A 26,248-nucleotide genomic window follows, 5' to 3' on the forward strand; every position below is an offset into this window, starting at 1 on the left:
TACCTTTTCTTCATGAAAAGGTTAGATGGGCTGAACAGCAGGTTGTCAAACGAAGAAAGAAACGCGATGTTTACTCAGAGCCATCAGATCCTAAGTTTCCCATGCAGTGGTATTTGGTGAGTGTTATTTTTTTGTGCTTTGCTCTTATATTTCTTTCTTATTGCTATTAATGTTTCCTTTTTTCCTTTTAGTCTTTGTGACATAATGGGTAATGCCAGCTCTGCATGACTCATCAGTAGTGATTTTTTATTTTGCTGCTTCTGCCACTAGCAGTATAAAAAGTGATTACTATATGGCATCTGTCTGAATATTTCTTCAGAGAGACCACGGAGACTTGATACTTTTCACTTTCTCTTGTCAACATCTAACATATGAAGTATGAACATTTTATTACTTGATGGCAATAGTGAATTCCATTTAATGTAGTAGTATTTGCTGGATCTATTGGTCTTGTCAGTTTTTTCTTTTGTCCCAGATGCTCTCCCCCCTGCCTGCTTTACTGTCAGGCCTCCCAGAATTAGATTCAATCCATTCATTCTCTGTACTACAGAATTTACATCAGTACAACATAGGGAAGAGAACAGTTAGGATGGGCTTTCATACAAACAACCATGAGGGTTGCTTTTGTCCATGCCAGGATCTTGGCAGCATGGGCATTCATATGACTTTAGCCTACTCCATTGACCAGAGGGCTGTACTATCCACATTACTGTGGGGACCCGTCACACTTTCCCTTATTATCTACATGCTTCCATGTACTTGCTAATGAAGGCTACTATCATGTATATCATGTAGTGGATTGCTGAGCTAAAAACCAACCACAGGACAAACATCCTGTCAGTCCCACTCCTTCAAGGGATTATGACTACATGTCGTGCTGTGCACTGCAACCCAAGGATGGGCATAACCATCCTTCACTGTGAGTTGCACCAAGCTCCCAAACCATTAACTGAGCTCTGGTCACTTATCCTTCTTTGTTACCAGAGTGAGCTGTACTGGTTTATCCCTTACAAGCACAATTTTACCCACAAGGACACAAGTTAAGAATGTTGACACATTTGTACTACATTGGTGGTTTGCCTTTGTGGTACTGAGGGTGCAACATGTTTGCTTTTTAAAGTTTTCTTTTTTTTATTCCTTTAAGATGTAGAGTAATGTGAGAAGGACAAAGATGAACATATTTAAAAGTACTTTGATAGTTATTCTTTTGAAACTTGATGCCAGTCTCAAAATAGCAGCAAGTTCATGTCTTTATTAAATCCTGTTTGATTGTGACATAGCTGCACATACATTATTTAAATAGAAAACAAACCATAGTAACATTTTATATGCAGTATTGCATATGTTTTGTTTTTAACAAAGAAAAGTAAAAACTGATGGGTAGTTAAGGTATTACACCATGCTTTAGTTAATTTTGTGAATATATTAGTAGTGATAAGTCATTTGTACAACCAAATACTGAGAAAATAATTTGAATTTATCAGCATCACGTGAACACAGAATGTTGTACATCTACAGAGACATGTCAAATGCACCCCTTTCTATATTGGTAAAAGCAATAGAAAATTGAAAGATTGTGCATGTGAACACTTGTCTGATATACGTAGACATTCTGAAACAAATGCTTCATATAAGCGTATATCCCAAGATGAGAGTACACACATTTGTAAGTTTAGTGATGTTCTTCGTGTTTCACTGCTGCAGTCATCACATTTGGGTTATCTGCTTGCAGTAGCCGTCAGTCGGCCTGATTAATAAAGTCTTGGGTCCTGCGTTGGTTGCTGTCTCCTCTTCCGTGACGTTAGGTCGTCAGAGGTATAAAACATGCATCCGACGCCATTACATCAGTCTTTCTTGCCGTGCGTTGCCCGAAGCAGAAGCAATTCGCAAGTGCCGGTCGGCCGACTCCTAAAATTTTTGTTTTCGAGTTTCAGAACCGAAGTCTTCAACTAAAAGCGAAGTATCCCGTTGGGGAAACATTTTTTTGCTCTAAACCGATGTCAGTAAAAGTAAATAATTGCATTTCTTGTGGAAAGCAAATACCTCATAAAGATTTTCATTCATACTGTATTCCTTGCCTAAGCCCTGACCATGATGTACCTCGCTGTCGGTTTTGTGCCTTATTTAAACCACAAACTATCCGTTGTCTGTTTAGTTTAGTGTTTTTTTGCCCCAGCAGCTTAGAAATCAGTCTTTTCATTGCCTTGTAATTCCTTTCTACTGTCATGCACCATGGGTTGTACACTAATTCCAGGGAACTTCATACTTTTACACTCATTTAAATTCTCCTTAGCAGATCAGCAGGTTGTCCCACCCTTAGCTAACATGTTTTTACCCATCTGCATTCCACCACTGAAACTATACCATATTCTTTGAAAATCTGCTATAGTCCAGTCTTGTGGCAGTTAGCATGCTGCCATTATTTCAATAGACAAAAAAACTTAAATCTTCAAACCACCGAGTATTTCCCAAGACGTGTTTGATCCTTTCAGTGAGTCTCTGTAGCAAGCAAAAATAAGTTGAGTGATATCACATCCTTGTCTACTATCCCTTTTGATGTTCATCGTGCATACAGCTGCAGTCATAACAGATGGGTTGTTCTGCCGTCAGGCGGGTCCTCGTTCGGCCGAATTCCAAAGTCTAGGTCCGGCGTCGGTTGTCGTCACTTCTTCCCTGACGTCAGTGCGACAGGGGTATAAAAGAACCAGCCGACGCCATCTTCTCCAGTCTTTCTTGCCGCGCAGTGCCCGAAGCAGAAGCAGTTCGCAAGTGCCGGTCGGCCAGCTCCTGAAATTACGAAAATTTTGCAACCAAATTCTTCTTGAAAGCTAAGTACCCCGTTGGGGAAACTTTTCTTGCCTCAGATCGATGTCAGACAAAGTTAATAATTGTATTTCATGTGGGAAGCAAGTACCGCATAAGGATTTTCATTCCCTCTGCATTCCTTGCTTAGGCCCAGACCACGGCGTCTCGGTCTGTCGTTTTTGTGCTACTTTCAACAAACGCACCATTAAGCGTCGGGCGGAGTTCGCCCAGCACTATTTTTGGCAAAAAATTTAACTACATTATGTCGTCGGATATTCCGACTCCAATTTTGTCTAATAAACGCAAAGATAAGGACCGACACCACGCCAAAGCTGATTACAGGTGGTCCGGTTCTCAGCAAGGCGCCTATGCAGCCCCTGCCTACCGACGACACTTCATTGGCGGTGTCTACTGTGCCCGAGGTCGCAGGCTCCTCGGCCCACACCCCGACTACAGATACCGAAGCCACTCTTGGTGGTGAAACTAAAAATATAGACAGGTCTGCCTCCTCTCAAGGTGTCTTCAGACCTTCATCTTCTTTTTCCATCAAGGCTTTCACTAAGTCTAAAGCAGCCATGCATTCTAAGAGACCAGCTACACAGGGCCCTTCTCCAGGTCCCATGCCTAAAAAACAGATGCTTAAAATGGCTGAGGATTTAATTACTCTTATCAGGGGTTCTCAACCCCCCCCCCCCCGGACAAAAGGCCCAGAGTGGAGGAAGAATCCCCCTCCTCAGACCAGGCCTCCATTATTTCAGAGCACTCTGATGAACAGGAACATTCTTACTCCCCTTTTGAAGATTCTGATGCAGAGAAGTCCATTCCCTCTGTCTCCCCCCCAGAGGATTACTCATTTGGGGAAACCTTGCATACCTGAGGGAACACTTCCACTGGGAAGGCCAAGAGTACTCCCGACTCCAAGAAAAGGCTTAGGGATTTTCTCTTGCTACCTTGAACCAACCCGTCCTTTATGCCAAAGGTGGTATCCAGGATAGCTTTGAATCGGGCTATCCACTTACCTACATTTTACCCTAATCCTCAAAACAAAGGGGAGAAACTACTACATTCATTGGACATCCACAGACAGCTGCTCTATTATTTGGACAGAACAAAGCCTTTCAGAAAATCAGAACAACTCTTTGTGTCCTATGCTATAGGAGCTCAAGGGAAGCCAATTTCCAAACAGACAATCTCAAAATGGGTAGCCCACTGCATACGCTTTTGCTACTCTTTTCATGGTAAAACTGTACCTGCAGGCATCAGATCTCACTCCACAAGGGCCACAGCTACCTCTGCAGCTTTCCTCAGAGGAGTGCCTACCAAAGATATTTTGGAAGCAGCCACTTGGAGTTCTGTGCATACCTTCTCCAAGCACTACCACCTACCATTATACTACAAAACTAGAGCAGGCTTTGCCACTGCAGTCTTGCAGGGCATCCTGGCTCCTCCTAGTTCCACCTAGTGCCTACCACCCCTTTTTAGCTTTGGGATTCTACCCATCTGTTATGACTGCAGCTGTATGCACGATGAACATAGTACAGATGTTCTTCATTCCACATTGCTGCAGTCCTAACTATTGGGTAGTCCGCTGTCCCAGTCGGCCCGAATACCAAAGTATATGGCTGACGTCGGTCAAGGTGCATTAGACTGACGTCAGTACGTCAGGGTACTAATGCGCATGACCGACGCCATATCCTCAGTCTTTTTTGCCGCATGGTCCGATGCAGAAGCAGTTTTGCGAGTGCAGGTTGGCGTTCTGAAAGTTTCTGAAGTCAGAGTTTCAGACCGAATCAAAGTTGGCTAAGTACCTGATGAGAGAATAATTTGTCTTTTGCTTGCCTCAGTATTTAACCGGATGTCAGAAAAAGTGAATAACTGTATTTCTTGTGGGAAACAGATACCTCATAGGGATTACCATACTTTGTGTATACCTTGTTTAGGGCCTGAGCACGACGTTGTTGGATGCCGCCCTTGTGCTAGATTTAACAAACGCACTATTAAGAGAAGGTTAGACTGTGCCAGGTTAGTTTTTGGGAAGCGTTGTAATTATAAAATGCCGGCGGATGCTCCGCCCGCTTCGCCAAAAAGCGCAAGGATAAAGCAGCAAAGCCTAGGGGAAGAACCGACAGTCCCGGACGTAGGTTCTTTAGAAGGCTCAGTGGAGCCGGAGGTTCTGCCAGGAGTTTCTTTGGAGTCTCAGGAGAGACTTTACTGTTACAGGATGTGTCCTCTCAGGAAGTATGCCAGGCTGAAGGGGCTTCTCAGGTGGCTGTTCTTCCCTCTCTTCCTAAGGTGGTTAGAGCCTCCCTTCTGTTTCCAAGGCTTCTTTGAGAGGCAGGCCAAGTTTTGCTTCAGGGTCTTTGCCTAAGAAACATATGCTTAAAATGGCAGAGGATTTGATTACTATGATTAGAGGTTCTATGCCCCTCCTGATAAGAGGCCTAGGGTGGAACCTGAGTTTGAGAGTTTTGAGCAGTGTTCGAGGCTTCTGAGTCTTCGGCTGAAGACTTGCAGGAGTATCCTCCTTATTCTGATTCTGATGTGGATGATTCTACTCCTTCAGCTTCTCCTCCTGAGGATTTTTCATTTTCAGAGACTCTGCATTCCATGAGGGAGCATTTTAAATGGGAAGGTCAAGATTTCTCTGATTCCAGGAAGAGGCTTAGGGAATTCTTGTTTTTACCCCAGCATAGGCCTTTAGCTATACCTCCTGTTCTGAATGTGGTGGAAGATGTTTTTGCAGAGGCTTCCTGAATCCTGATTCTTTGCCTCCTGCCCCAGTTAAACCGGATAGGTACTATAGGGTGCCTGAAGCTCATAAGTATCTTTTAAGAGTCCTAGGGCAGACCCGAAACTGTCTCTCAGGGGCCTAAAGGTGTGAAGGCTTCTGTTGTTAAAAATCCTGTTCCTCCTGATAAAGAGGCAAGGGCTTTGGATAGATGGGGAAAGAAAGTGTATACTTCTTCCACTTTAGCCATGAGGGCTTGAATTGTCAGTTTCACATGTTAAAATATCAGAATTATCTCCTTTCACAATTGAAGTCTAAGGTGGATGCTCTGGCAGAAGGTATTGAGTGTAAAGAGTTGCAGGATTTAGTTCATGTGTCTGAACAGGTGGGTAAGCATTCCTTGCAGTGTGGTTTTGATGCTGTGCAGGCCTCCTCGAGGGTGGCTGCCACTGGTTCTGTTCTTCGTAGGCACGCCTGGTTGAGGGATCAGAATTTAGCTGAGCATGTTAAGACAAGGATTTTGGATGCTCCTTTACAGTCTGATGTGTTGTTTGGTTCACCTGTGGAAGCAGTTTTAAAGAAAATGGAGGACAAGGCTAAGTCTATGCAAACTGTTAAGGATTTTGCAGGTGCAGCCTCCAAAGTTTAGTAGAAATTGGCCTTCTAAGGGATGGACATATCCTGCTTATGATTCCCAGTCTAGAGGTAGGTCTAGACGTGGTAGGGGCAGAGCTCAAGGTTCTTTTAGGCCTAGAACAGGGAGTTCACCTGCTCAGACTTCTGGTGAGGGCAGGGGTCAGTCCTTTCGTAAACAGACCCAATGACCTACCTTTTCAGCTGCCAGTACATTCTCGCCTGGCAGCACCTTTGGGAGGAAGGCTGGCTCTTTTCAAAGAAAATTGGGATTTAATTACCCAAGACAGATGGGTTTTGGATATCATTCACCACGGTTACAGGTTTTATTTCCATACCTTGCCTCCTTTCAAAGGCATGCCAGACATTCCTCCTCTACAAAGAAAAGAGGCTCACAAGCAAATTTCTCTGTTGCTCCAAATAGGGGCCATTCAGCCAGTTCCTGTGCCAGAAAGGGGCCTAGGATTTTACTCGCCTGTTCCTAGTATCAAGAAGGGGAACACGTGGAGACCAATTTTGGATTTATCTATCCTCAACACTTATCTGGACATTCCCAAGTTCAAAATGTTGACATTACAACAGCTTTTACCTCTGCTGGGCAAAGATCACTGGATGGTAACTTTAGATCTCAAGGAAGCTTACCTTCATGTGCCTATCAGACTGAGTTGCAGGAAGTATCTGCTGAGCTGGAGATTTTCATTATCAGTTCTCTGCATTGCCCTTTGGCTTATCCACTGCCCAGAGTATTCACAAAGGTTCTGGCTCCAGTGATAGCTTACTTCAGGCTAAAAGGAATACAAATCTATCCTTACTTGGACGACTGCCTGATTCTGGCTCAAGAAAAGGAAGACCTTTTACAGCATTTGGAATATGTGATAGCAGTGCTAAGATGCCTAGGGTATTCTGTGAACGAAATAAAGTCCAGTCTAGTACCCTCTCAAGACATGTGCTTTCTGGGTGTGAGACTGAATACAGCAGCCCAGATGGCCTTTTTAACCCCGGACAAACAAAAGAATCTTTCCAGTTACTTCCATCAACTATCTCTTCAGTCCGGGCTGACTGCAAGGACAGTCCTTCAAGCCTTAGGGTTCATGGCATCTTGTATTCTGGTGCTTCCCAATGCCAAACTGCATATGAGGAAGCTGCAATGGTATCTCAAAATGTATGGACACAGCACTGCCAGGATTTGGACACTGTCATTCAAATAATACCTTGCATTCAAAAGGAATTTTGTGGTGGGCTCAGGAATGTCACCTAAACAAGGGACTCTCTGTGACCCGCCAGAGGCGAGTCAGATTCTAACGACAGGTGCCTCAGACATTGCTTGGGGAGCTCATCTAAATGGAAAGTGGATACAAGACAAGTGGCCTGCCAGACTACAGCATCTACATATCAACATGAAAGAGATGTTAGCAGTCCAGTTTGCATTAATGGCTTTCAAGGAGTTACTTCTTCCAGGGCAGGTGTTGATTCTAACAGACAACACAACTGTCATGTGGTACATCAACAAACAAGGGGAACACATTCTTACCGTTGTGCAGGCAAGCAATGATTTTATGGGAGACTGCGCTCAGCTTGCAACTAACTCTTCAGGCAAGGTTTCTGCCCGGAGCACAGAACTCCTTAGCAAATGTGTTAAGCAGACAAATCATGGATCCCCACGAGTGGAAACTGGATCTTCATGTATTTCAAAATTGACAGTGTCATGGGGAACTCCAGACATAGATCTGTTCGCTTCTCCACTAAACCACCAGCTGCCAAAGTTTTGCACAAAGAGGTTTCATCACACAGCTTGGAAAGTGGATGCTCTTTCTTTCAGTTGGAAAAATCTTCATGTGTATGCCTTTCCACCTCTGCCTCTTCTCCCAAAGGTGCTCCTAAAGGTCAGACAAGACAAGCCAAGGATGATTTTAATAGCTCCAGATTGGCCTCGCAACACTGGTACCCATTACTGAGGAATCTGGTAAGGAAGCCTCCATGGCCTTTACCTTTGATTCCACACCTGTTGTCTCAGAGGGACGGTCACCTGCTCAATGTCAAGCTTCACTCTCTTCATCTAACAGCCTGGCATATTCTGTTTTGAAACACAGCAGGTCTCAACTTCCTCAACAAGTTTTAAATGTGATTTTGGAAGCCAGAAGACCTAGTACAAGGAAAGTGTACGCAGAAAAATGGAAGAGATTTTTATTTTGGAGTGCAGCAAACAATTTGGAGATTTCTGAGCCTAATTTGAGTGTGGCTCTTCAATATCTTACTGAGTTATTGGACAAAGGTTTGTCTTTCTCTTCCATTAAGATTCATGCTGCAGCAATTTCAGCTCACTATGATTGTGACCCACCATTGTTTTCGCATCCTTTGTTCAAGCAATTTCTTAGAGGGCAAAGAATATAAGACCCCAATGAGCTCCTACTCCTGCTTGGGATCTCAATTTTGTGTTGGAGAAACTTACTCTACAACCTTTTGAGCCTCAAGGCTACTGCTGAATTGAAATACCTGTCATGGAAGACTGCCTTTTTCTTGGCCATTACTTCTGCAAGAAGGGTTTCTGAATTGCAGGCCCTTATGGCGGTAGAGCCTTTTTGATTTTTCATAAGGATAGGGTATCATTACGCACTAATCCTTCCTTTATGCCTAAGGTGGTTTCTAGTGTGGCTTTAAACCAAACTATTCATTTGCCTACTTTTTATGCAGATCCCCAAAATAAAGGGGAAAAGATTTTGCACACTTTTGATGTACACAGGCAATTGCTATTATTTAAGCAGGACTAAGGATTTTAGGCAGTCTCAGCAGTTGTTTGTTTCTTTTGCTTTGAGTTCTCAGGGCAAGCCTGTGTCAAAACAAACTATTTCTAAGTGGATTGGGTTTTGCATTGCATTTTGTTATTCCCATCATGGCAAGGAGATTCCAGCTGGGATTAGGCCTCATTCCACTAGGGCTACTGCCACTTCAACAGCATTTCTAAGGGGTGGCAACTAAGGATATTTTGGAGGCAGCTACTTGGAGTTCAGTGCATACTTTCTCTAAGCATTATCACCTTCCTCTCTACTCTAAATCTAGGGCTGGTTTTGCTACAGCTATTTTGCAAGGCATGTTGTCAGCTCCTGCTTCCTTATGATTTGCCAGCCTCCCTTACCTCTGCTTTGGGATTCTACCCAATAGTTAGGACTGCAGCAATGTGGAATGAAGAACATAGTACAGTTTTGTACCTACCATAAATGTAGATGTTCGAGGATCCACATTGCTGCAGTCCAATTTACCCTCCCTCCTTCCCCTCTGTGTTTAGGGGTGGTTGTGTAGGTGAGGTTATACTCTGGTAATTTTGTATATATTGTACATATTTTTGGTGCAGGAATGTTTGGAGTTTTTGGTTTTGGCCTTGTCTTTTTAGGGTCTTCTGACATCTGGGGCAAGAAAAGACTGAGGATATGGCGTCGGTCATGCGCATTAGTACCCTGACGTACTGACGTCAGTCTAATGCGCCTTGACCGACGTCAGCCATATACTTTGGTATTCGGGCCGACTGGGACAGCGGACTACCCAATAGTTAGGACTGCAGCAATGTGGATCCTCGAACATCTACATTTATGGTAGGTACAAAACTGTACTTTTTGTAACTACTATAAATGTAGATATTCGAGTGCTAATACAGCTTCAGTCCAGGTTTCCCTCGCTCCTTCCCCACTTGGGACAGGTCTATTGGCTAACACCTCCTCTTACAACCTGATTGGGGTATTCTTTTATGGTGCATTTGCTTGCAACTACTGTATTTTGATTATATTGCATTGCATTACTACATAAATTTACATATTGCCTTCCTTCTGGGGGCACCTGACATCTGGGGCAAGAAAAAAACTGAAGAAGATGGCGCCGGCTGGTTCTTTTATACCCCTGTCGCACTGACGTCAGGGAAGAAGCGACGACAACCGACGCCGGACCTAGACTTTGGAATTTGGCCGACCGAGGACCTGCCTGACGGCAGAAGAACCCATCTGTTATGACTGCAGCTGTATTAGCACTCGAACATCTACATTTACGGTAGGTACAAAACTGTACTTTGTATACCTAGCTGGACAGTTCACCACTGATTGCTAGCCTGTTCTTTGAGTTTTTATATAGGACTGTCACTGTTACAGTAAATGACTCAACAACCCCAACTTCTGACAAGATGTCAGAGAAACATCCACTTTACAGAACTGAATATGTTATTGATATTGAGGAAAGTTATCCTAGCTTGCTGCCAATTAGTTTTCTCTGCTGCTTTCCATAAACTGCCTTGCAAGCCAGTAGCTTCTGTCCACTGATCTAGCCCCTTTCAAATTCTGTCCAGTTTTCTCCTCTCAATCCTGTTTGCACTTCTTCTAACCTGCTGATTTAGCATCATTGCTAATAGCTTTGTGTCTATATTTAAAAGTGAAATTCGCTGATGATGCCCAGGGTGTTCCTTATTTTGTGTGGTTTTTAGGAGGAAAGGGACCACCTTATCCCTGGATAATGGGGGAGGGGAGTTTGAGTTCTTCATTTCAATAAGAAGTCCCTCGTAGTTCATAAAGTGTCTGCACTCTAATGCCTTATAATGTTCACTTGACATCCCATCCTTTTCCAGAGTTTTCCCTGTTTTTATCCTCCATATGGACAGTGTCGTCTCTTCAAGAAGGATTTTATTATCAAAATATTCCCTAGCCTGGTCATCCAGAACTGGACAATTCAGATAAACACACCTGTAAATTTATCCACCTCCAAGCCAGGTTGCTTTCTTTTTGATCTGGTTGCCTCACCATTATGTTCTTAAATTTCTGTTCCTCTGTTCCCATTGTTTCAGAATTATTCCTTGGGGCCTTTATCAAGTTTCACTTCTTCTGACTAAATTTCCATGTGGTTAGTTTTGCCATACTGTCGCTCGTCCCTTATTCCAAGGATGACAAGCAGGCGGGGTAGTTCTTTTAAGAAGCTTTATTACATGAAAATACATTAGGATGGATAGCAGCTTCAGTAACTATAAAGAAACTGATTAACAGATAGTCTACACACAGACATGCTTAGTCTACACACAGACATGCTTACACTACAACATCTTAACACAAAATGGCAGTCTGTCTCTGCATGTGCTCAGTAGTCAATACACTTGGTACATGCCTACAGGAGGTTTGTTGGAGAAACGCAGAGTGATCTACATCCTCCCTCTTAAAGAAAAGAAAGCAGCTAGGCATACATCAATTTACACATTTAGAAAATAAACACAATGCTCAAATGTTTCATATTGTCATGTCCAAGTCGTACATCTGGAACAGGGTCTCGAGAGTTGACCGGATCTTGTGACTTAACCATCAGGAGTACACTTAATAACAATGTCAGGTTTTGGTGAACAGCTCGCCTTGGGATTCATCACAGGAATGGGGGTACTCTCTGGAACTTCCTCAGGAACTGGAACAACTGACTATGAGGTAGTCTTTCTCCCAGGCTATCTGCTGTGGTATAGGCTCGGACACCGGTATGAAATGCTTCCGATTCCACTTGAAATCTGATACTTGTGATTCCACAGTGTATGATCTCTGCTCTGGGCAAATGTTCTTCATGACACCAATCCTGTCATAACCTTTTGATGATTGCATCCTTACCACTTCTCCTCCTTGTTATGAATTGAGCAGTTTGCTGATCTTATCATAGTTTGACTTCTAGGTTAGTCGTTTCTTCAATAGGTTGGCTTTCACTGACCTGATGTTCTTGACACATGGAACCAACAGTTGACTACTGATTGGCAGTGTGGTTCTGGTTTGTCTCGACAGAGGCCTGTGAGCAGGTGAACCAAGATGTTTATCATGAGGAATATTTCTGAAAGTCAAGAGATTCAGGTAAATATCCCTATTGCCTCATTTTGACTTCTCTAGTAACTGCTTTGTACTTTGAACTTGAACGTGCAGTTCTGCCAAACCATTTGATTGCAGATACTCTGGGCTACTCATGACATGAGTAAACTCCCATTCTTCCACAAATCTTTTGAACTATTGGCTTGTAAACTGCTTGTCATTGTCAGAAATAACTTTGTGTGGAGATCCGTGAGTTGCAAAATGATTCTTCATCTTAGTAATGACAGTAGTGGATGCTGGATTGGGAAGTAGGTCAATCTCTAACCAGTTGGAGTAAGTCTGCTAACCCCAAGTAATATTGACCATTCCACTTGAAAACATCAGTGACTACTATCGACCAAGGTAGTTCAGGAATCTGGTTTAGCTGAAGTGGTTCTTTCTATTGATGTGGCTTTGTACTATTACATGCTGAACAAGATGAAAGTACTCTCTTGATATCTTAAGATGTAGAAGGCCAAAATTCCTCTTGCCCTTCTTTTGGTAGATTCTGTTCTGGGTGACTTCTGTGTAAGATAATAATGCACTCATGTTGCAAGGACTTGGGAACAATAACTTTAGGACCTTTCATGATGATACCATTGTCTGACAAAATCTCGTCTCTGTATGGAAAATAAGGTTGCCCATCTGGAGGTAAACTAGATTGCTTGGATGGCCATCCTTTGAGACAGTGGTTGAGCTTCTGTAAAACTGGATCTGCAGCTGTGTGATCTCTGAGCTCATCAAGACGTGTGCAAAAATAAATTCTCACCTCCATGACTTCAGAATCAAAGTTCTCATTCTCGTGCTATTTTGTGGCACTTCTGGTGATCTGGATAACATGTCAGCAAGATAAAAAAGTTTGCCTTTCTTGTGGACAAGATTGAAATTATATTTTTGCAATCTCAACATCATACGCTGCAATCTGGTTGGAGCTGTGTGCATTGGTTTTCTCAGGATAGTGACTAAAGGTTGATCTGTTTCGATTTGGATAGGTCTGCCATACACATAATAATGGAACTAGGAGCATGCAAACACGATTGCCGAAAGCTCTTTCTCTATCTGAGCATACTGCATTTCAGCTTGGGTGAGAGCTCTGAATGCATAAGCAACAGGCTGACCTTTTTGTAGAATGACTGCACCAAGACCAAATTTCGAAGCATCATGTGAAATAGTAACTGGTTTGTGTATATCATAGTATCTGAGAGTAGGTGGACTGCCAGTTCTTTATGTCAGGACATCAAATGCACTCTGGTGCTGTTCTAAACAAGACCCAAGATACATCTTTACATGTTAGCTCTCTGAGTGGTGCTGATATTTGACTCAAGTCTGGAATGAACTTGCCTAGATAGTTAACCATGCCAAGAAAACGTTGCAGGGCTTGAACATTGTCTGGAGCTGGCATCTCAAGAATGGCTGTTTGCTTAGAAGAGACTGGTGAATATATAACCAACATAAGTGACTTCTTGTAGCCTGAATTTGAATTTCTGTGGATTGAGCTTAAGATTCACTTGACGTGCCCTTTCAAGAACTTCTCTGAGGTTTTTGTTATGCTCAGCTTCACCATTACCTCCTACCAGTATGTCATCTACTGTAGTAGCACAAGGGTACCCAGAAAAAATGTGCTCCGTTGCACGTTGAAAGACTTCATTTGCAGAATTTATCCCAAGTGGCATTCTCAAAAGTCTGTACATTCTAAGGGAGTACCGAAAGTAGTGAACAATGAGGATTTATTGTAAAGCTGAATTTGTTAAAATGTACTCGTTGCATATAAGATGGAAAAAACAGTGGCATTTGGCATCAAGGCTGTGACTTCTTTGACTGTGCGCATTAGATGATGTCTTTTTAGTACCTTGTTCAAATCTCATGGGTCAATACAAATTCTGATGTCATCTGAGCTTTTCTTATGAGCTACCACCATGGAAGATACCCACTCAGTAGGAGTTTCAACTGGAAAAATTACACCTTGTTACACCATTTTATCAAGTTCGGCTTTGACTCTAGTTTGCATAGCTATTGGAACTTTTCTGACTGGCCTGACAACTGCACTGACGTCTGGGTCAAACTTCATGGAGTACACAACTAGAAGCTTGCCTAATTTGTCTGCAAAAAGATCAGCATATGTAGAAAAAAATAGACTGGGCAAAATTTAGAGTGCTGATCTTGTAAGCTAACATGGTAAACTTTCTTATTAAATGAAAGCAGTCTTATTTATAGAATGTCTCTCTGGCCTAATAATGACTGGACATGCTACTTGGCCACATAAAATAAGTTCCAACTTCTACCTGCAGAGTAACCTTAAAGCATTACTGAACCTGGTTTGAATCTCATTACCACCATATGCAACAAGCTTCACACACATTGTCAAATCAAGCCTTTGACCACCACATACTGTAGCAAATGTTTCAGCAGACATACCATTTCACTTTGAGCCAGTATCAACTTTGAGCTGTGTGGGATTGCCATTTATCTGAGCAGTGCAATATGCTTCATTATTGGCCCATAAATCAACTGCATTGACTGTCTCACTAAGCGCCAACACACCATCAACATAAAAAGAATGAAACTCTGGGTCATGACTTTCTAATTGATCAACTCTTCTTTAAAATGTTCCCTTTTAGTGAAGTTTGTGGCTTTTGATTTACAAAATCTTTTGAAATGATTGTGTTTTATTACATCTGTGGTATTGCTGACCAAAAGCTAAGCATTATTCTTTTAGATTCATGATTACTGCCAGAATTATGACAGTTGGCAATGAAACTAGGTTGGGGCCAAATGCTTTGAGTTTGCTGACTCTTGTACTTCACTGAAGCTGTGCAAACTCGAATTTGCTAGAAAGCTCTGAAGAGACCTGCAGCAGTCCCTAGTAAACCCCACAGCTGCCATGTGCTTGGGCCTGTTTCTTTTAATAACGTGCTGCATACTGTCAACATGAGCTTTGCTGCAGTAGCATCTAAAGCTGTTCTCATTTGTAAGCATATTTGTGTGTTTTTTGTGAGCTCATATATCTGACAAATCTCAATGGCCTTATTCAAAGTTAAATCACTGTCACAAAGCAAAATTTTTCTCCCAGCATCATCTTTAATCCCACACACAAGTCTGTCCTTTAGCAACTCATCACCAAATCTGCATGTATGTAGCTGCAAAAGTTTCACCAGGCTTTTGATGCTTTGTGTAAAATAAGTGCCTTTCCGTTGTAACATTTGTCTGGAGGTTACACATTTCTCTAAATTTACACTTTAAGCATTCAGGGTCCTCCCTTGACTCAGCCTGTACAACAATATGATGGTTTTCCCCCTCTCCAGCATAGATAGCAGGTGCATACACAAATGAACGTTCTATTTCTATGGTATCTGACCCAGCTAAATCAAATAAAATAAATGTCTTTGCATGGTCATCTTTATCAGAAAATGCAGCCTGTATGGAAATATACTCTTGCTCAAACACTGTCCATTCCAACACTAGTGGACCTGTTTTTCAAAAAACTTCAGCCATGCCAACAAATTATGTGCAAACACACTGAAAATATGGCCATTGTAATTATGTATGAACAAGTTGTCTCTCTGCAGCATGCAGTAACACACAAATGGACAATGAATTCTCTGAAATACTGTACTTTGCGAAATATGCTGTGAAATGGCTGATTTTGTGAAATAACTTTACTGTTACACTGCACAAACATGCAAACACTTTTTACCCTTTTGATAACTTGGATAGCCTCATTTAAAATGAAAAAGTACATGCTTAGAAAAAAATGTGGTCTGTATGCTTTGATGTCCTTCATGAATGCAACTGCAGTCATAACATATGGGTTGTCCTGCCTCAGGCAGCCCTCGGTCGGCCGGATTCCAAAGTCTGGGTCGACGTCGGCTGATGTCGCATTTCTCTCCGACGTCAGAGCGGCTGGAGTACATAAGCATCAGCCGACGCCATCTTCTTCAGTCTTTCTTGCCGCGCGGTGCCCGAAGCAGAAGCAGTTCGCAAGTGCCGGTCGGTCAGCTCCTGTATTCTTCGAATCCGAAGTCATCAAAAAAGCTAAGTACCCCGTTGGGGACCTTTTCTTGCCTCAGCCGATGTCAGAAATTACTGAAAAAGTAAATAATTGTTTGTCTTGTGGTAAACAAATACCTCATAAGGATTTCCACTCTTACTGCCTCCCTTGCCTTGGCCCAGACCACGACGTCTCGGCTTGTGCTGCATGTGCTTGCTTTAACAAGCGCACTCTCAGGCGCCGGGCGGAGTTCGCTGAAGACTTTTTCGGCGATAAATTTGATTATACAATGCCGTCGGAGCAACCGACAGTGCAGACTCCTAAGAAACGAAAAGACCGGGACCGACATCCTCGGCCCGCGTCTTCCACCGACACCACGCCAAAATTAACCACAAGTGCTCCAGTTCCCTCTGAGGCGGTTATTCCACCGCTCCGAACCGAAGACACCGCATTACCGATACCTCCGATACCGGAGGCCACTCCGACGCCAGTTATTGACTTTCCTCCGGATACTGAAACCGAGGAAATGCCCGAGACCATTGCTGTGGATAAGGTCACTCCTGCACGAGGAGCGGCTAGGCCTCCCATGTCCATGTCTATCAAGGCCTACACACGTGCCAAGGCAGCCAGCAAGTCCAAGCATCTTTCTGCTAAGACCTTACCTCAGCCTACTCCTGAAACTCAAATCATGGCTATGGCAGATTTAATTTCCCTGATCAGAGGTTCCCAGGCCCATCCTGAGAGAGGATCCCAGACTCCTCCTGATAAGAGGCCCAGGGTTGAACCCCCTGACCCTCTTCCCACAGATGAAGATTCTGAGGACTCTGTTCACTCCGAAAGCCAGGAAGAGCCCTTCCAGACCTATGAGGATTCAGATGCAGAGGACTCTATCCCCTCGGCTTCTCCTCCTGAGGATATGTCCTTTGGGGAAGTTCTGCATTCCATGAGGGAGCATTTTAAGTGGCAAGGCCAGGAATATTCAGATTCCAGAAAGCGCCTTCGAACCTTCCTTAAAAAGCCCCAACACAGACCCTTAGCTATACCTCCTGTGCTTGATGTTTTGGATGATTTATACTCTGACTCCAGTGTTACCCCTGATACTCTTCCTCCTGCTCCTGTCAAGCCTGACAGATACTATAGGGTCCCAGAAACCCATTCTCATTTCTTTAGGGCCCATGCTGTTGATTTAGAAACAATTTCCCAGGGGCCTAAAGGGGTTTCAGCTACCACCTCCAAAAACCCTTTGCCCTCCGACAGGGAAGCAAGGTCCTTAGAGAGATGGGGGAAGAAGGTCTACACCTCCACTACTTTATCTATGAGAGCTCTCAATTGTCTCTTTCACATGTTTCAATATCAGGATTTCCTGTTAGATGATTTACAGAAAAGATTGGCCTCCCCTGAACCTTTAGATAGGAAGTCTTTGCAGGAGGCTGTACACAATTCTCAGCAAGTTAGCAATCACTTTCTACAGTGTGGATATGATGCATTGGAAGCTTCATGTAGGGCAGCTATGACAGGGGCGGTCATTCATAGACATGCATGGTTAAAAGATCAACCTTTACCAGATCATGTTAAGGCAAAACTTCTTGATGCACCCTTGGAAAAGAACAAGCTTTTTGGTGCTAATGCTAAGTCCATTGAGGAAAAAGCCAAGTTCAGACAGTCAAAGATTTCCTCCAGGTTCAGCCACCTAGATTCAGCAGGAACTGGCCTTCTAAAAACTGGTCCTTTCCTAATCCTGAAAGATTTCAAAGGGGCAAAAGCAGGCGTGCCCGAGGAAGAGGCCAATACAGAGGATCCTACAGGGGACGACAATGGCAACCAGGAAACCAAAGAAGTGACACAGGGGTTTCTCCCGCCCCACAGGGACATTCTCAATGGCTTTCCTCTAGGTCCGCTGACCAAGGAGCAAGCAGAAGCTCCTTTGGGCGGAAAATTATCTCTGTTTACAAGAAATTGGCACAAACTGACAAAAGGACAAATGGATTTTGGACATTATAGACCACAGTTACAAGTTTCATTTTCATACCTTGCCAAGAAAACTGGGCATGCCAAACCTGCCACAAAACCAGAGGGCAGAGGCTATCAAACAAATTTCTCTGCTTGCTCAGATCAAAGCAATAGAAAAAGTTCCACAACAAGAACAAGGTCAGGGGTTTTACTCAAGACTGTTCCTTGTTCCAAGAAAAGAAACTCAATGGAGACCAATACTGGACTTGTCCGCTTTAAACACTTTTCTCATAGTACCAAAGTTCAAAATGCTGACTCTACAGCAACTCCTTCCCATGCTGGGCAAGGGGTCTTGGCTGATTACTCTGGACCTCAAGGAGGCATACCTGCATGGTCCCTATCAGACACAGCTGCAGAAGATACCTCAGATTTCTTGCAGGGCCAGAGCATTATCAATTCTCAGCATTGCCATTTGGCTTATCTACTGCGCCCAGAGTATTCATGAAATGCCTGGCTTCAGTAATTGCTCATTGCAGGCTCCAGGGGATTCAAATCTACCCGTACCTGGACGATTGCCTCATACAAGCGGACGACAAACTAACTTTGACAAAAAACTTGAATTATGTCATACATTTGCTACAGGCTCTGGGATACACAGTCAACTTTCAAAAGTCAAGACTTTAGCCATCCCAGCAAATTACCTTCTTAGGAGCCAAACTAGACACAGCCTCTCAAATGGCTTACCGGACAGAAGACAAGCAAAAGAAGCTAACTCTTTACTTCAAAACTTTAGCAAAGCTCACCCAGATGACTGCAAGGAGATTCCTGCAGGCCCTGGGTTACATGGCATCCTGCATTCTCCTGGTTCCACTAGCAAGACTACACATGAGAAAGCTTCAATGGTACCTAAAAAGCTTATGGTCTCAACACAGCAACAACCTAGAAGCAACCATACCACTCATTCCATGTCTTCAAAAGGAATTTCTATGGTGGGCCTCAGTAAGCCAGTCAAACACAGGTGTGTCATTCAAAAAAACCTCAGATAACACAGACCATTACCACAGACGCCTCAGACCTTGGATGGGAGGCGCACATGGAGGGCAGATGTATTCAGGGACAGTGGTCTCCAAAGGAAACACATCTGCACATCAACCAAAAAGAAATGCTGGCAGTAATGCATGCCATCGAGGCCTTCGAACAACAAATACAACCAGGCCACCTACTAATACGGACAGACAACACCACTGTGATGTGGTACATAAACAAGCAGGGGGGCACTCATTCTTACCCCCTTTGCAGACTGACAATGAATCTTTGGGAAAAATCACTGAGCCTAAACATACAGTTGCAATCCCAGTTTGTTCCAGGCAAAGACAATGTTCTGGCGGACAGTCTAAGCAGGAATTTCCTAGACCCCCACGAATGGAGGTTACATCCAGAAATCTTTATACGACTCACTTCGACATGGGGCAGGCTGGACATAGACCTATTTGCCTCCCACCTCAATCATCAAATACAGAAGTTTTGTTCAAGGACATATCATCCAAAAGCATGGAAAATAGATGCTCTCTCATTCAACTGGAGCTCCCTAAAAATCTATGCATTTCCACCTCTGCCACTGATGACCACAGTGTTACTAAAGATCAAAGCAGAGCAGCCCAAGGGGATCCTAATAGCTCCAGACTGGCCAAGACAGCACTGGTACCCTCCTATGTCACAACAAAACATGGGCCCTCCCTCAATGGCCCCAACTTTTGACTCAACACAACTTCAGGACAGTTCATCCCAACATCCAGACGCTACAGCTAACAGCTTGGGAGATCCCATGAATAACCTCAACCTACCTCTTTCCAAAGAAGTTCAGTGGATACTGACAGAAGCCCGCCGACCATCCACCAGAAAGGTTTACTCAGCCAAATGGAAGAGATTCAGCATTTGGAATACCAAGGGCCATGATGCATCACTTTTGAGCATCCCACTCATCCTGGAATATTTGGCAGATATGCTACATAATGGACTCTCATACTCCTCTATAAAAATACATGCTTCAGCTATCTCAGCTAGATACAACACTGATCCACCTGTGTCTTCACATCCTTTAAGGCAATTTCTTAGAGGAATCAAGAATATAAAGCCCCCAAGAAAGGCACCAGTACCAGCTTGGGACCTCAACTTTGTCCTAGAAAAATTGACTTTACCTCCCTTTGAGCCAGCAGCTTCTGTAGATTTACAATTTCTTTCCTGGAAGACCGCATTCCTGTTGGTCATTACCTCAGCAAGAAGGGTTTCGGAATTACAGGCCCTAATGGCTATACCACCGTTCATAACTTTTCACAGAGACAGGGTCTCTTTACGAACCAACCCTACCTTTCTCCCAAAAGTGGTATCTAGGGTCTCTTTAAATCAAGCAATTCACCTGCCTACTTTCTTTCCCAATCCTGAGAACAAAGGGGAAAGACTGCTGCATACCTTGGACATTCACAGACAGCTTCGCTACTACCTGGACAGAACCAAGACCAGTAGGAAGTCTGATCAGCTTTTTGTAGCTTACGCCCCTGGAGTACAAGGAAAAGCAATTTCAAAACAGACAATTTCAAAATGGATTGGACATTGCATCAGATTCTGTTATTCCTTCCATGGAAAGAGTGTGCCAGCCAATGTCAGACCACACTCCACCAGAGCTACAGCCACCTCTACAGCATTCTTAAGAGGGGTGCCTACAAAAGACATTCTAGAAGCTGCTACATGGAGCTCCGTGCATACATTTTCCAAACACTACAACCTTCCTCTGTATTCCAGATCCAGAGCAGGCTTTGCTTCTGCAGTCCTGCAGGGATTGATAGCTACACCATCCTTTTCTTAGAGCATTCCACCTCCCCCAGCTAAGCTATGGTATTCAACCCATATGTTATGACTGCAGTTGCATTCTTGAAGGACATAGTACAGTTTTGTACCTACCATAAATGTAGATGTCCGATAGATATGCAACTGCAGTCGGGTTTTCCCTCCCTCCTTCCCCTCTATGCCTTGGGTCCACTCCTATCCCTGTTACCCTTAGCTGGGGATATCTGTTATGGTGTATCTGTTTATTGCTTATTTATTTGTCTGGAAATCTGTTTCATCTTCCAATTTGATTACAGCCTTCCTTGGAGGGCACCTGGCATCTGGGGCAAGAAACACTGAAGAAGATGGCGTCTGCTGATGCTTATGTACTCCAGCCGCTCTGACGTCGGAGAGAAATGCGACATCAGCCAACGTCGGACCCAGACTTTGGAATCCGGCCGACCGAGGGCTGCCTGAGGCAGGACAACCCATATGTTATGACTGCAGTTGCATATCTGTCGGACATCTACATTTATGGTAGGTACAAAACTGTACTTTTCATATCTTGCAAATAAGAAATAGTTTGAGCAAGTTTTAACATTAGAAATTCGTTTCTGACCTGTTTTTGTTGCATATTATGCATGTAGCAAGGATGGTCCACTGTTGTATGTACCTCTCAAAGTAGAGAAACTAGAGTTCTTTCTGTCAGTTAGATATGCTGCTTCTGATACCATGTCCTTTAGACATGGCACTTCTGATATCATGTAGCTCGTCCCTTACTCCAAGGATGACAAACAGGCGGGGTAGTTCAAGAAGCTTTATTACACGAAAACACATCAGGATGGATAGTAGCTTCAATAACTATAAAAAATATGATTAACAGATAGAGCTTACACACAGACATGCTTACACTACAACATCTTAACGCAAAATGTCACTCTGTCCCTACATGTGCTCAGTAATCAATACACTTAGTACGTGCCCTCAGGACATTTCTTAGAGACCTGCATACTGATCTACACATACCTTTCCCCATTACCTTTCAGAAATCCTTTCTGTCAATGAGTCACCTTCATAGCAGTGTGGTCTCTTAACATTTTTGCTTTCATTTCTTACATCTCACACCTCACCTTATGTCTTTCTTCTGACTGAACCATCTCCATGTCCAGAGCTCTGTAACATGTTTAACCTAGCTTCCTGTCCCCTAATTACCCTCCATACTTTACTTTCCCATAATTTTTTGTTTGCAGTCATCTTTCCTGTTAAAGCATATTTGATTGCATTTCACCATGTATATAATACTATTCTCTCTTTCTCTAGGAGTTTCCTGAAACACTTCATACATTTCTTTTTTCCTTTGCAACTGTCAGTTTACCATGGACATTCTTTCTACCTGAGCAGCTACATCATTAGTCCTTCTCCCTTGAATTTATAAGCTAATGTAATGGGAGCATGCCCTGAAATGCATCTTTCCAGAATTTCCATTGCTTTTAACTCCTGTAAGAAACTGTCCCTCTCCACAGGTCTGTTCTTCCTGCCCAATGAATTTTGTTTTTTGAAAATGTGAACAACTTCATGAGAGACTGTGGTCTTCATCAAACATCCACCCATACCTCTCACTCTCCCTGCATCAGAGAGTTGCATCTGCCTTTGAATGAGGTTCCAGTTTAGCCTGCATTGTGCCTAACTCCCACTATTCTTAGTAACATTAAAAATCCTTGCTGCTGCTTCATTTCAGTTTTTCAATGGACCCTTTTGCCAGTTCTCATGGAAGTGATTGAAAAATGGAGGATTGTTTACACTGGGCCCATAAATGCAACCCAAGTTACAAATTTCTCCATGCATGCCTAAGTGACTACTCTGCCATTGTCCATCTTCCTTCTCTTTTTTCCAGCATTGATTTTTTACTTCAGGGGGATAGATTATTTCTTACCGTTATTAATGCTTCCTTTTTTTCTCCCATCTTTAACTGCACTGTAGCATAAAATCCATCCATAGCTAACCATGTAAATTCATCATTTCTCTTCTTTAAAACTTAGCCTCTTAAAGTGTGATATCTTCTCTCTTCCTCTCCAGTTTTTGAGGTATTCTCTTTTAGAAGTATGGCATACATCCTTGCAGTCCACAAGCTGCTTACATCTATCTCCTCATTACCGTTAACTTGAGATGTATATCTCCAATTGCCATCCTTTAAACCCTTAGCGTCTCTTGACTTCCCTTCTCTTTTTCATTGTACTCTTCATTCCTTCTCCACAGGATACTTCATTTTGCTCCTTCTCTGTCCCCCCATTTACATGAGTTAGGTCTACCTGGACAACTGGTCCTACAGTTTATTTAACAGACACAGGAGCAAGAGATGCATGCAGTGCAGAGTCCACCTTGCATTCCACTGGACTGCCTTCATCCTTCTTCTTTTTCTCTATATAAAATTCCAGCCTTATCAACTTGGCATGCTGCACATGATAGTAATTGAAGAAAATTTCTTCCTGATAAAATTTTGTAGAAAAAAAATCAGCACATTTTTCCTTATGTTGGTGTCCAATTATCCTTTACATTCAGTGCATACTAGGTGCATATAAAACCTGTAACCAAATTACACCCCATCCTGGATGCATCTCTTTGAAAACATTGTAGTCTTCCGGGCTTTGGAACAGCCCTCCCTCTTTTAATCTGTTCCAGTGTTAATCTGACTCTCTTGTCCTTTACTGTTGTAAAGTGGTCATCATTGGGGCAAGTATGTGACATACATTTGGACATTGTAGAAGCACAGATATTTTGCTGTTAAGTAATACCTTCTATATTTAGGTATTCTCAAATGATAGATAACACAGACTTGGTTCTATAAGGTACCCAACAAAACTGTAACAGAACACAAGGGCCTAATTTTGGACAAAATTCCCACTAGCTGTGCAAACAAATGTAGGGTGACACAATGCATAATAAATTTTCCATGGCACGCAAGTGTCATTTCATCATTACATTATTTTATAATACTTGATGCAGCACTTCGTTCTGTGAAGGGTAGGGCCATGTAAACACAAACATCCTAATGGGAATATTGTCTCACAACATATATTGTTGTGGTTATGCTGTGTTGATGCAATATATAAACTGACAGCCTTACAGCTGCCTAGGTCTTGCTACTCAACTCCACAAATAAACACTTGTATAGCCTAATAAGACTACTGTTTTCTTCCAGTAATGTGGAGCTTAAAGTAGTCCCTGCTCACAAGAAGACAGTGCAGCTGATGTGTTCCTTTGTATCTGCTTGAATAGGTTAAACACCAAGAACTATTACATGCTTGATGAAAAGAAAAAAAATCCGCTTCCTGTATATCCCTTAAGAATTCAAACTACCTCATACAATACAGTACTCAGTGGAGCCCCCCCCCCCCTCCCCGGCTATGCACAATCAACAGTTGTCTGTCACGCAGATAATGTCTGAGCATGAGCTGAACCTAGTAAAAAATTTAAACAAGTCCATTTAGCTTCAACCTGTGACTTCCACTGAGCAGAACTCCTCATGGTTACCCAACCTGAAAAGTAAATGTCTGTTAAATCAAATTTTAACTGTTTACTCTGCATTGCCAAAACCTGTATATGTACTGTGCCAGTTTGAGCATGTCTCTTTCAGACTGAATCATTAATACAAACTCAGAATATTTTTATACAGTCATTTAACTTGTAGAAGATAAAATGTTCTCTGCTAACTCAAACTTAGCTGAAAATCCTGCTTTCAGTTTTTCATTGAGCCAGTTCCACATTATGGAAAAATGTTTTAATTTTTTCCCCTGGTGTAGAAACCTTGTTCATTCTGTGCATTACTATAATCTTGCCTTCTGCTGTAAGGAAACCATTTTGCAACTCAAGTAGTCACCATCTTCTCATGAGCCAATGCTGGAGACCTTTGACTAGTGCCTTGGTCAGTGGTCTTCACAGCTCTTGTGGTTCACTTTTCCTTTGTTCTCCCAGTATGCTGCTCCTGCAAGCATCTCTATAAATTTACTGTGAATGGCACTTCAGGCTTGTCTTTAGTTGGATGTTCTTCGTGTTTCACTGTTGCAGTCATCACATTTGGGTTATATCTGCCTGCAGGTAGCCCTCAGCCAGCCTGAATACCAGAGTCTTCGGATTCCTGCGTCTGATACTGTCTCTTCCTCCATGACTTGCCTCCTCCCAGGCTCATACCTAAAAGCTTTGGTACTCTCCCTTCTGTGGTGAATACTGCAACATGAGAATCGAAGAACATAGAACAGTTGTGTAAGAACTTGCCATAACCTTAGATGTCCTTCTCTTCCATGTTGCAGTGTTCAGACCCTCCGTCCTACCCCCTCTTAGGTTACTTTCCTTACCTTCCTCACCTGCTGTCTACCTGTGGGGACACATGCCTACATCTAGTTATCCTCGGCAGCAGACACAGGTGGTCAAATACCCTATAGTCTGGTCTTCATGTCAGTCTGAAGGGACTTCCTTTTTATCTCTTCTTTACATCTTCAGGGGTACTACACTATGTGGCAGTCCATTCTGAAGGGAGTACGTGCAGACGTCACTTATGGCCTACATCAGTTTATGGCTGTGACCTAAGATGTCGTATGTACCCCCCCCCTGCTCCAAAGACTTTGGTATACTGGCTGGATGTCTGGTGCTGCAGGCAGCAACCTCCCTACTGTGATGAATACTGCAACATGGAAGAGAAGGACATCTAAGGTTACGTAAGTTCTTACAAAACTGTTCTTTACAATTCTGTGTACTTGTTTTTTTTCCATTTTAAATCTACAGTGCTTAATCTTACCATTTTTGCTAACGTTACATCTAATATCTTTACAGAACACCTGTCCTTTCCCAAATTCTAGATTCTTTCCCCCACATAGTTTCTCTATTTTTCTTCATTTGTTAAAAATCTTGTATTTTCAAATATAATTACATCTACGTCACATGCATTAAACCACTCCAAAATGCGTATTCTTACTATATTCTGAAAGTCCTCTAAAATTTCCATTTTCCTTAGATTTATGTTTTTTAGCTAATTAATAAGCCCTTCTAAGCCTAGCCAATTTCCCAACCAAAGGTGAGAGTCAAACACTGCACCTTGTGTTTGTGAGTCAAACACCTTAACCATTATACTAACCCCATAATCATTAACTGTATATATATATTCTTTTTCATCTATTTCCTTTCTTTTGTACTTTTCCATTTGTTTTCTTTTTCTGTTTTTTTACCCTTTTACTAATATAATTCTTTGTTACTACCTCTGTTTATATTTTTATCACTTATTTCAGAACCTTGATCTCTGTCCTGTTTACTTTTTTCATCTATTTTTTTCTTCTATTTCTACTACTACTAAAATTTCTTTTTTGTTTATTTTCTTTTTCTTTTTCCTTACTTTTATTTTCATGTTTGCAATCCTTCCTTAAATGTCCAATTTTGTTACATTTGTAACATTTCAATTCATGTTTTTTGCATCATATCCCATTTTCC

The 26,248-nt window shown here is 42.6% G+C and overlaps 1 protein-coding gene across 1 annotated transcript in view; it reads left to right on the top strand.

The window, feature by feature from the left end:
* FURIN (furin, paired basic amino acid cleaving enzyme) overlaps positions 1-26,248 on the top strand; it is a 1,258,063-nt gene that overhangs the window by 409,646 nt on the left and 822,169 nt on the right. Inside the window, exon 4 of the mRNA XM_044078261.1 lies at positions 21-116. Within this exon, the coding sequence (XP_043934196.1) occupies positions 21-116 (96 nt within the window). The remainder of the gene's footprint in view (positions 1-20; positions 117-26,248) is intronic.

The sequence above is a fragment of the Protopterus annectens genome, chromosome 7.part0 (genome assembly GCF_019279795.1).
Source record: "Protopterus annectens isolate FY-2018-M chromosome 7.part0, PAN1.0, whole genome shotgun sequence".
NCBI lineage: Eukaryota > Metazoa > Chordata > Ceratodontiformes > Protopteridae > Protopterus > Protopterus annectens.